Consider the following 12,428-nt stretch of genomic DNA (forward strand, 5'->3'; position numbering starts at 1 on the left):
TTGAGTGGGATTGCATTACTTTTTATATATATATATATATATATATATATATATATATATATATATACAATATAGCCTCTAATTGTCTTGTTTGAACAAGAGCTGAACCTGGACTGATAAGATGGTCAAACCAGCTCTTTCAAAGATCAAACCCTGGATGAAAAACTTTCTGAATCAGTTTTTTCACTTTCTTGTTTCACTGATGCTTGTAAATGGTAAACAGTACCAATGAAAACTTGAAAAATGAGTGAACTTCTTCCTCTTCTCTCTCTCTCGCTCTTACCATCAGTATGGTTTTTCCTCTGGGTTTTTAGAAATAGGAAGCCTCTAAACTATAAAATAAACTGTAAATTTCTGAATGTATCATCATCTACAGACACAGAAGGAACTCTGGATAATTTAATGAAAGATTTTGTTGGAGTTTTTTTTCCTTTAAGTCAGAGTGGAGAGAGACACACAGCATCTCTGCTCTGAGCTGCCTTTACTCAGTCCTGTGGATCACAGAACGCTGAATGCAGCTGACTGCGGATTTCTGCTGTTTGCGGCTGATTTGATATGAAGAAAATGAGAAATATATTTCTTATTTCTTTAATTATTTGGTTGAAATTGCAAAATAAAGCAAAAGTACGACTCTGTAAGCTTGAAACACGATCGAATTGGTATATTTTTCAGCAACATTTCAGTAAATTTTTAAAAAAATCCGTGCTGGGTGATACAGCCAATTTGAACCCGAGAGCCAGGTGGAAATTTGCAGTAATGACCATTTCAGCCCCTTGTGTCCGCGATCTAGTTCTTTCGGTCATGACCCAGCTCTCATGCCCAATTCCCGAACAGATGGGGCTTCCTGTCATTTGTGCAATAGGCAGGACATCCTGAGGTCAGTCCAGCGACCTGGGTTGCAGGCAGTGGCGGATCTACACTGCTCCCCCTACACCGCCCCCCACCCCCACAAAATTTTGCACAGTCATTTTTTTATTCTTTTTATTATTATTTTAATTGTTTAGAAGTGCCCCTGCAATTGCAATTGGAATTGACATCAAATGTCCACAGGCTACAATATAATTCTTATACAAATCATCCATGAATTGCAAATTTAAATTAACATGCCCTTACATGCTAAATGTGTCATTAGACACTTTATTAATCTGTCTTTCAGGGAGGAACAGTTTGCTCCTTTGTTACTGCCTCAAATTCTACGCTTGGCACACTTTTAGTTAGGACTGGTTAAACTATGCCTTGTCAAGAAATAGAGTTGTAGCAAATGGCAAATGTTTATCTTTGAAACTACCTACAGATATGAAAATTCCATTGGCTAATTACAGGGCCCAACGTTAACCCAAATGATATATATAATAACTGAACTAGTAGGTTTTGTTGCAAATGTGAGTTGTTTTTCCATTGAAGCGTGTGTTAATTTACACACATTACTAGTTTAAAATTTGAGATTACTCCCCTAAAATATCCACCCAACAATAACAGAAATTTATGTTTGCACTAGTTAAAGAATTACATTATTTATCTCACTCAGCCTCAGTGTCTCATAAATAATTTATTATTATTATTAATGCATCCCTCTGACAAAGTCCAGTTCGTGCCATTTAGCAGTGTGTAAAGTAATAATTTTAAAAAGCTTCACAGTTTCTCTGATCATTTTGAGTACAATCTGATGGTGAAATTAGATCTCCTGTTTCTTGAGTTAAGCATGAATTATTGTTGTATAAGCATACCAAGCAACAAGGCTAACAAACATGCAGTACCACCAATTAACATTAGCCCTTCATTCATGACATGGCTATTGTAATCCTACAGAGAGAACACAGTTGCATACCTTTATCCTTTGCTCATTTCTCTTCTTTTTTTCCTAAATTGGGCACTTGATGGCTTTAACCTTCTTTTGTCCTTCTGTTTATTTGGCACTCCACAACCAGCAGACCCCCCCGCACTCACAACCAGAATTCAAGACTAAACCAATTCACCTGGCTGACCATATAGTCATTTTTTTTTTAATCACATATTGCAACAAAAAGATCTGCCCTGTACTCATAAACCAGCCCTCATGAGATACAAGAAAAAATATGTCTGATAAATCATACACTTATCCTATCAGTTTTGCTGCCCTGGAAACTGTGGCAGTAAAATTATGGTGATACAGAAACCCAGAACTGAACTGTCCCCTGCGCGCCCCTCCTCTTTTCCCTTCTCACTGCTTCTGTGCACTTTCCCAGCAAGCAGGGGCATCTACAGCTGCAGCAGGCACCAATTTGCCAATGCCCTACACAGTGATGGGATGGATAATAGAAAACCGCTTTGCGGTGCAGATGACTTTTTTTCTTTTTTTTTCTTTTTTTTTTAGTGTTCGTGCAGCTCCTTCTCTCAATATTTCATGAAAAAATGCCGCCCTGGGCAACTGCCCAGTTTGCCCATGCCAAAAACCAAGAACGCTTCATAGTGGAGTAGAGCGGTGAAGGATGTTCTTTGATCAAAACAGATCAACTCTAGGCTTGCATTTCAGATATACCTTCTGGCAGTTGGTAGCTAAACTTTCAGGTCCCCCAATCACCATACCAAGTTTGCTGTCGATTTCTTAATTAGTGTGGCTGTGCGTAGATATAAGGCTGACCGTGCGTGCTTGTATGTGTGTTCACACACGTGCGCTTCCAACCTAAGGACCCCAGTGACCTCCCCTTGGTGCCCCCAGTCACCATACCAAATTTGGTGTTGATTGCTTAATTACTGTGGCTGTGCATAGCAAACACAAACCGTGCCACATACATAAATAGATTATATATATATATATATATATATATATATATATATATATATATATATATATATATATATATATATATATATATATATATATATATAAATAAATAAATAAAAGGCAGAGAGAGAGAGAGAGAGAGAGAGAGAGAGGGAAATGTTTATTTGGCATAGAGGAAAGCATGACTTTGATGTCTAATTTTATGAAAGCTGAAAGTCTGTATTAAGAACATCTTTTTTTTTTTTTTTTTTTTTTGCTAAATTTCAAATCAACTGTGGTGGTGTACAGAAGCAAAATTCCCAACTGCACACTTTGAGTGTCCATGTAGTTGCAATGCCAGTTGTTTTTCTATGCTTCAGGGGTAACAGGCGAACTCTTGGACATAAGGAGCTTTGACATGTGGGCAGGAGGTAAACAAATCCAGTCTATGATGTACTGTGTGTTTTACATTTGGTATATATGGATCAGCAACATGATGGTACAAATATCACTTAATTTTGTGCTGATTCACAGATGTTTCTGACCTGTTGAAGTTTCTCCGACCACTCCATGAAGGCACACTTGTGTTTGTGGCTTCCTTTGATGATGCTGCTTCAAAGTGAGAATCCATCTTTGTGATGAAATAAAATGACTTTGTGTGCAGCTATAAAGAGTATTTATTACTCATATAGTACTATTTCAGCAGTAGTGTTAATAGGGTAGCACGGCCTCATTTGAACCCCTGCATGATATCACAGGATTTGACCACTTCCGTAGACTGAGACTCACTTTGTCAGTCAGAGTGTGACAGTGTGGGCGCAGGCAGAGCTTTTGGACTTTGTGGACGTGAAAACAGAGAAAACTGAGTTCACCTGTTGACAGTCAGTGACAGTCTGGATGTTCCAGTTTTCAGTGGCTTTTCAGAGGCTGACAGGAAAATTATGGATTTTTTTTTTTTTAAATCTTAAAAAGCATTCACCTGGATCTAAATGAGAAGGAAATTTTTCAAGCTTCTATGAGTTTTCTACTTTAATATAAACACGATGCAAAATGTGTCAGTGAAGTAGATTATTGTCCGTGTGGTTAACATTGAAAACGGACTGTGCAGTCACGTCACTTTTTTTTTTGGCTGCGCCAGACAACAGCTGACCAGGATTACATTTAATAAATGACAAAAGCATAGGGAAACAAACAGGTGGTTTATTCTTTATTTTTGAGGAAATCGGACATTATTTAAAATGGCTCATCTGACAAACACAGTATAATATTTGGTTGACTTTATGCAAACGCCCACCTCCACTTCAAGCAGAATTTCGCTCAGAGCAGCCAGGTACTCAGATGCTTGAATACAGTACATACAACCCCAATTCCAATGAATTTGGGACGTTGTGTAAAATGCAGATAAAAACAGAATGCAATGATTTGCCAATCCTCTTCGACCTATATTCAATTGGAAACACCACAAAAACAAGATATTTAATGTTCAAACTGATAAACTTTATTGAATTATTGACTTTTTTGTTTTTGTGCAAAAATTTGCTCATTTTGAAATGGATGCATGCAATACGTTTCAAAAAAGCTGGGACAGTGGTATGTTTACCACGGTGTTACATCACCTTTCCTTATAACAACACTCAGTAAACGTTTTGGAACTGAGGACACTAATTGTTGAAGCTTTGTAGGTGGAATTCTTTCCCATTCTTGGTGATGTACGACTTCAGTTGTTCAACAGTCCGGGGTCTCCATTGTCGTATTTTGCGCTTGGTAATGCGCCACAGATTTTCAATGGGTGACAGGTCTGGACTGCAGGCAGGCCAGTCTAGTGCCCACACTCTTTTACTACGAAGCCACGCTGTTGTAACACGTGGCTTGGCATTGTCTTGCTGAAATAAGCAGGGATGTCCCTAAAAAAGACGTTGCTTGGATGGCAGCATGTGTTGCTCCAAAACCTGGATGTATCTTTCAGCATTGATGGTGCCATCACAGATGTGTAAGTTGCCCATGCCATGGGCACTAACACACCCCCATACCATCACAGATGCTGGCTTTTGAACTTTGCGCTGGTAACAATCTAGATGGTCTTTTTCCTCTTTTGTCTTGGGGACACGACGTCCATGATCTCCAAAAACAGTTTGAAATGTGGACTCATCAGACCACAACACACTTTTCCACTTTGTGTCTGTCCATTTCAAATGAGCTCGGGCCCAGATAAGGCGGTGGCATTTGTGGATGTTGTTGATGTATGGCTTTCGCTTTGCATGGTAGAGTTTTAACTTGCACTTGTAGATGTAGTGACAAACTGTGTTAACTGAAAATGGTTTTCTGAAGTGTTCCTGAGCCCACACGATAAGATCCTTTACACAATGATGTTGGTTTTTAATGCAGTGCTGCCTGGGGGATCAAAGGTCACAGGCATTCAATTTTGTTTTTCGGCCTTGCCGCTTATGTGTAGAAAGTTCTCCAGATTCCTTGCAACTGAATGATGAGAAACATTGTTCTTAAACTGTTGGACTATTTTTCACTCAGTTGTTTGCAAAGTGGTGATCCTCGCCCCGTCTTTGCTTGTGAACGGCTGAGCCTTTTGGAGATGCTCTTTTTATACCCAGTCATGACACTCATCTATTTCCAATTAACCTGTTCACCTGTGGAATGTTCCAAACAGGTGTTCTTTGAGCATTCATCAACTTTCTCAGTCTTTTGTTGCCCCTGTCCCAGCATTTTTGAAACGTGTTGCAGGCATCCATTTCAAAATGAGCAAATATTTGCACAAAAAAAAAAAAAAAATCAGTTTAAACATTAAATATCTTGTCTTTGTGGTGTATTCAATTGAATATAGAGGGTTTTTAATCACGGACCGATTAGTTACCATCTCCATCGTGTGTTATTATGTGGCTGGCACGTGAAAGAAAATAGAGAGAATGAGAGCTTATTACGAGGATTTAAACCCTCAAGATAAAGCCATTTATCGTGATCGATGTGTGGCAGTTGGTTCAGTGGATCATTATGTTATACTGAATAGTGAATTTAACAAAGTGGCCAGCAGTTTCATAGCGTAAGCTTAATATGGCTAGAACCAAGCAGACTGCCCGAAAATCCACCGGAGGAAAAGCTCAGAGGAAGCAGCTGGCTATCAAAGCCGCTCTGAAGAGCGCTCTGGCTACCTTCGGTGTGAAGAAGCCTCACCGTTACCGGCGCCACACCGTGGCGCTGAGAGATATCCGACACTATCAGAAATCCACTGAGCTGCTGATCCACAAGCCGCCGACCAGGTAAGCCTTGCTGGCCTCCGACAGAGCCATCACGGTGGAGCTCTGAAAATGGAGGTCGGTCTTGAAGTCCTGAGCGATTTCTCTCACCAGGCGCTGGAAGGGCAGCTTGTGGATCAGCAACTCTGTGCATTTCTGGTAGCAACGAATCTCTCAGTGCCAAGGTGCCTGGCCTGTAACAGTGAGGCTTCTTCACACCGCTGGTAGCCGGAGCACTCTTCCTGGCGGCTTTGCCAGCCAGCTGCTTCCTCTGACCTTTTCCTCCGGTGGATTTATGGGTGGTCTGCTTGGTTCTCATCATATTAAAGCTTCCTTCAGATCTGCTCTGCCTATTCTGCTGAGCCAGGTCTCTGTGTGTTGCTTAGAAAGCTCGTAACACTCCACTGCTTGATGCACAATAACTGCTTGGCAACCTGTAAAATGAGCGACCTGCCTCATTCTTTATCACCTCTGTTTGAACATCCGAGATGACAGCACAAACATTAGCCATTGTTGAAGCTTCTGCAGTTGTTTGCCAAATGCACATAGCGTATCACAGCGGCCACCGCGTCATAATCTATAATGGCCGCGGGGCGCAAAATCATGTAACCGATACGTCGCATGAAAACTCTCTATAGGTTGAAGAGGATTTGCAAATCATTGTATTCTGTTTTTATTTACATTTCACGCAATGTAAATATAGCACACACCTTTGATGGTTCTTGGACCAGTGAGACATCGGCATCAGTTTGACCAGTTAACGCTCAGCCTCGGCTCGTGTGTCATACATCACACTGACAAAGTGAGGAACCTTGGGGTAAGTTTTGATCCTTCGTTGTCCTTTGGCCTCCACATTAGAAATATTACGAGGACTGCTTTCTTCCACCTGCGAAATATAGCAAAGATTCGTCCTATCCTGTCTATGGCTGATGCTGAGACCCTGATCCATGCATTTATCTCTTCTGGATTGGACTACTGCAATGTTCTATTTTCTGGTTTACCGCAGTCTAGCATTAGGGGTCTCCAATTGGTTCAAAATGCTGCAGCCAGACTTTTGACACGAAGCAGAAAGTACAACCACATTACACCCATTTTGGCATCCCTTCACTGGCTTCCTGTCCCAGTGAGATCAGATTTTAAGGTTCTGCTACTAACCTATAAAATTATTCATGGACTGGCACCTCCCTACCTAGTTGACCTAATTAAACCATACGTACAGGCCCGGGCTTTACATTCTCAGGGTGCAGGGCTACTTTGTGTCCCTAAGGTGAATAAGAAGTCTGCGGGTCACAGAGTGGAATGATCTCCCTGCGTCAATGAAACAGTCAGTTTCTGTGGAGATTTTCAAGTCCAGACTTACAATAGTGTTCAGAATAATAGTAGTGCTATGTGACTAAAAAGATTAATCCAGGTTTCGAGAATATTTCTTATTGTTACATGGGAAACAAGGTACCAGTAGATTCTCACAAAATCCAACAAGACCAAGCATTCATGATATGCACACTCTTAAGGCTATGAAATTGGTTTATTTGTTAAAAAAAAAAAGTAGAAAAGGGGGTGTTCACAATAATAGTAGTGTGGCATTCAGTCAGTGAGTTCGTCAATTTTGTGGAACAAACAGGTGTGAATCAGGTGTCTCCAATTTAAGGATGAAGCCAGCACCTGTTGAACATGCTTTTCTCTTTGAAAGCCTGAGGAAAATGGGACGTTCAAGACATTGTTCAGAAGAACAGCATAGTTTGATTAAAAAGTTGATTGGAGAAGGGAAAACTTATACGCAGGTGCAAAAAATTATAGGCTGTTCATCTACAATGATCACCATTGCTTTAAAATGGACCAAAAAAAACAAGAGACACATGGAAGAAAATGGAAAACAACAATCAAAATGGATAGAAGAATCACCAGAATGGCAAAGGCTCACCCACTGATCAGCTCCAGGATGATCAAAGACAGTCTGGAGTTACCTGTAAGTGCTGTGACAGTTAGAAGACACCTGTGTGAAGCTAATTTATTTGCAAGAATCCCCCGCAAAGTCCCTCTGATCAATAAAAGGCATGTGCAGAAGAGGTTATAATTTGCCAAAGAACACATCAACTGGCCTAAAGAGAAATGGAGGAATATTTTGTGGACTGATGAGAGTAAAATTGTTCTTTTTGGGTCCAAGGGCCGCAGACAGTTTGTGAGATGACCCCCAAACTCTGAATTCAAGCCACAGTTCACAGTGAAGACAGTGAAGCATGGTGGTGCAAGCATCATGATATCGGCATGTTTCTCCTACTATGGTGTTGCGCCTATATATCGCCTACCAGGTATCATGGATCAGTTTGGATATGTCAAAATACTTGAAGAGGTCATGTTGCCTTATGCTGAAAAGGACATGCCCTTGAAATGGGTGTTTCAACAAGACAATGACCCCAAGCACACTAGTAAATGAGCAAAATCTTGTTTCCAAACCATCAAAATTAATGCCTCACAGATGTGAAGAAATCATGAAAAGCTTGTTTATACAACTAAATACTAGTTTAGTGATTCACAGGATTGCTAAAAAAGCAGTTTGAACATAATGGTTTTGAGTTTGTAGCGTCAACAGCAGATGCTACTATTATTGTGAACACCCCCTTTTCTACTTTTTTTTTACTAATAGCCCAGTTTCATAGCCTTAAGAGTGTACATATCATGAATGCTTGGTCTTGTTGGATTTGTGAGAATCTACTGAATCTACTGGTACCTTGTTTTCCATGTAACAATAAGAAATATACTCATAACCTGGATTAATCGTTTTAGTCACATAGCACTACTGTTATTCTGAACACTACTGTAAGACGCACTTATTTTCCCTTTCATATGGCTAGCATACTGGTACAGTTTTGTTTTACGCTTTTTACTCTTTTAATTAATTTATTAGTAATTGGAGCGGGCTGCGGCCTCAACTTTACCTAAATTGTGGGTCCTTTAGTGACGTTTAGGGTCAGTGGCCAGCGATCACCTTAGTATTTCTCTGTTTTCCTTGTTGTTTAATGCTGGCAAATTATACAGTATTTTTTGTCTTTCTGATGCCTGATTCTGTTTTTTCTCTCTGTTTAAGGTGCAGCTCCATCCAGAGATGGGAGTTGTATTCGTGTTGGCAATCCTCCTGTCCTGTGCGCCAATAGCATTTCTTGTATATTTGTCCGTGAATTGTTCTGTAATTTGTTTGTAACATGGCCCAAGCAGAGGGTCACCCCTTTGAGTCTGGTCTGCTTGAGGTTTCTTCCTTAGAGGGAGTTTTTTACCACTGTTGCTCTGGGGGTTGGTAAGGTTAGACCTTACCTGTGTGAAGCACTTTGAGGCAACTCTGTTGTGATTTGGCGCTATATAAATGAAAATAAATTGAAATTGAAAACCTTTCTTAGATGATCCCTGTTGAGAATTAACCACATATTTTACCACCAGATGTTGAGAAAACATTCTTGAGAATGTGTGAAGTTTTGACTAACTGGGTGCAATGTTAAATGTTAGTTCTCAGAATGCAAAAGATGGAGAACCACATCCTAATTTTTCTGGGTCAGGCTCAAAAGTTCTCAGTCGCCCCTCATACAACTTAAGTAAAAATTCATTGTAAGCATTATATTTTAATGAGTATACCGAGTATTTCCTGTGGATCAGCCAATCCACATAATTAAACTGTTACCTTATTTTAATTTACAACAGGATGAATGACGAGTCACGGCGACTGTTTGAAGAGCTTGGCAGCACAGCAGTGAAGGAACTGGCCTTCAGGGACAGCTGGGTGTTTGTTGGAGCCAAGGGCATAGAGAATAAGAGTCCCTTTGAGCAGGTATGTTTCTATTGTTAAACAACACTAACTCCTAAATTTACAGCACACAGTTGTTTTATGAAATGGCAACCTGTTTGTTGTGACCAGTGGTGGGCACAGTTCCGCTAATCTGCTAACCGCTAATTATCGAAGATAATGTTTTCATTATCGGATTAGCTTTTCAGATAACTTTGAAAACAATTATCGGACTAATTATTTTCCGATAAGTTTTAGACCAATAAGTTTTAGACCGCTAATTTTTGCAGACGTGGTAAACAAAGCTGAATAGTTACAAACATTTATAAAATCTAAATTCAGTTGAGTACCTACCTGTTAAGTGTTGTAGTAGATGCGAGGTTCTATCCTCTGTAAACAGAGGAGAGCAGGTTCTAAAAGAAACTGCTCTATCCTCTACAGGCAAAGGAGAACTAGTCACAGAAAAGAAAAAAGCTCATTTCTTTTGACCCCATACTGTTTCGCTGGCAGTATCACCCAAGCCATCCAGAGGCATACAGTTTTAACTTATGGTTAAAACTTTAACCATACTAATTTTGGACAAGTTATTTAAATTAATATCACTTCTGAAGTTTTATGAAGTGAAAATATCAGATATATGTTTTAGTTTTAAAGTAATGCACTAATATTGAAGGTTTTAGTGTGGACATGCTGTGCCCAGTGCATTGTGGGTATCTCAGTACATTCACGACAGAAGAAATGCATTTAAGACACTCTGATCAGGTTCCACACGGACAACAGCATTAAACTCTTTGTATATTGTGCCTAAAACTCTTGTGAATATATTCTCTGGGTTTATAGACGTTATTGTTTGTTTTATGTAAAAATGCCAGAAGAAGCTCAGGTTGCGTCTCCATTATTTTCAATTGGAATCATTGCAATCGATTCCTGTTTGCTATTCAGAGTCCTGCTTATGTCAAACACTGTCGTTTTTGGTCCAGAGTAATATATATAAGATGTCTGAAATTCAGTTTGCGTTTATTTAATTCCACGCATCTTAAACGTAGCAGACAGGGATTATCTGGAATTTTGCTTTGGCAAGATTTCACGGTCTCTACTGCCATCTACTGGCCAGTAGTGTTCATGGCAGTATTCGCCCTAAAGCTGGGCAGATATTGTACAATATTTTCAATCATTGTATCCGGCTCTAGCTCAAACTGTATGACAAAACCGCACGGTGTAAAAGTTCAGAGCGCACAGTTTATGTTCTCACACTATACGGCCCAATGCTCTGATGCGATCTATCTGCTCACATTGTACGTTCAAAAACCACGTCGGACTCGTGTTTCCAGAACAAAACGTAAACAGAAGCTTTTTTATTTTTTTACTTTATTTACATGTCTTATTTTTTACAAAAACTCTAGATGGGAGACATCAAAGTTTTAACAAAAAAAAAAATACAAGACTATACATGAGTTGAAGAAGGGGGGAAAAGAAACAGAAGCTGGTCTCCCAAAGAGATGATTTCCAGTTCCACGTCGGTGTTTGCACATGCACAGTGCGAGAGGTTGGATGCTTGTAGTGCTTCAGCGGGATACCCTCACAGATGCCGACCAGAATATCAAACAGGTTTGATTTTCATCCAACCATACAATTGCCAATCGGGAGATGGTTGTGAGAGGTTAAATGCAGCTCGTTACTCCATGTATACTCCACAATGCAGGACGTGCGATTAAGCTGAAACTCGGCGCGATCCAAAAAATTCTCGCACTAGTGAAAAATCGGCTGAAAAAGGGCCAAAACTCACACAGTGTAAGCCCAGCTTAAGTACTGAGCATCTGGACACCAGTACATGGCAGTGTTCTATTTATTTTGACACTGGTTATATCAGACAGTTACATTTAAAAAAAATAAAGCACATTTATCTATAAACACCAACACACGACACACCTCATATTAAAGTGTTGGTTTACATAGAATGAATGAGTCAACCAATCAGTGTTAGCGGAGGCACATTTTACCCATAATCCCTTTGGCATCTGTCTGTGTTTGTTACAAAACTTCAGAATTAGTGCATTATTCAACATTAAAAGATGTGTGTTAAATTTTAACTTTGTACAAATGACAGAATTGACATTAATGGATTTATTCTGTCAGTATTAATTTTATTTATAAACCAAACCATAAGTCAGCACTGCTTTATTTTCCAAGACTGCCTCACGGTGATGCTGTTATTGAGTAGAGAGTTGAGCTTCACTTCTCCTCTCAACTGCTTCGCTGTTGGAAGCTATGTAGTAAACAGGAGCTTCCAGCAGAGGGCAGGGCACAAAGACAGAAGTGTTGACTCATTGTTTGGGTCTATAGTCACTTTTGATGTTAAAACTCAAAATCAGCTTGTTAGTAGTTGTAAGTGTACCGGAGACAGTACTGGAAGTTATCGGTTGTCTGTAGCTTCCGATAAATTTTTGGTTGGCATATTGGTTTAGCTTTATAAAAGATAACTTTTCAGTTAGCTGATTATCTGTTATCAAAGCTTTTTGGTTAGCTGTGCCCACCACTTGTTGTGACTATGGGCTATTTACAACAGTGACTTGTAAACCTGAGCCCATATCTGCGTAGCAACTCAAAGCCCTCAACTTAGCCTAAAATTTCCTGGAGGCGTCATGTCGACGCCGCGTGGAAGCAACCT

The 12,428-nt window shown here is 39.8% G+C and overlaps 1 protein-coding gene across 3 annotated transcripts in view; it reads left to right on the forward strand.

The window, feature by feature from the left end:
• fam3a (FAM3 metabolism regulating signaling molecule A) overlaps positions 1–12,428 on the forward strand; it is a 57,409-nt gene that overhangs the window by 25,585 nt on the left and 19,396 nt on the right. For all 3 annotated transcript variants that reach the window (XM_034172363.1, XM_034172361.1, XM_034172364.1), the window contains exons 7-9: positions 3,124–3,174; positions 3,278–3,362; positions 9,679–9,805. In XM_034172363.1, the coding sequence (XP_034028254.1) occupies positions 3,124–3,174; positions 3,278–3,362; positions 9,679–9,805 (263 nt within the window). The remainder of the gene's footprint in view (positions 1–3,123; positions 3,175–3,277; positions 3,363–9,678; positions 9,806–12,428) is intronic.

The sequence above is a fragment of the Thalassophryne amazonica genome, chromosome 6 (genome assembly GCF_902500255.1).
Source record: "Thalassophryne amazonica chromosome 6, fThaAma1.1, whole genome shotgun sequence".
Lineage (NCBI taxonomy): Eukaryota > Metazoa > Chordata > Actinopteri > Batrachoidiformes > Batrachoididae > Thalassophryne > Thalassophryne amazonica.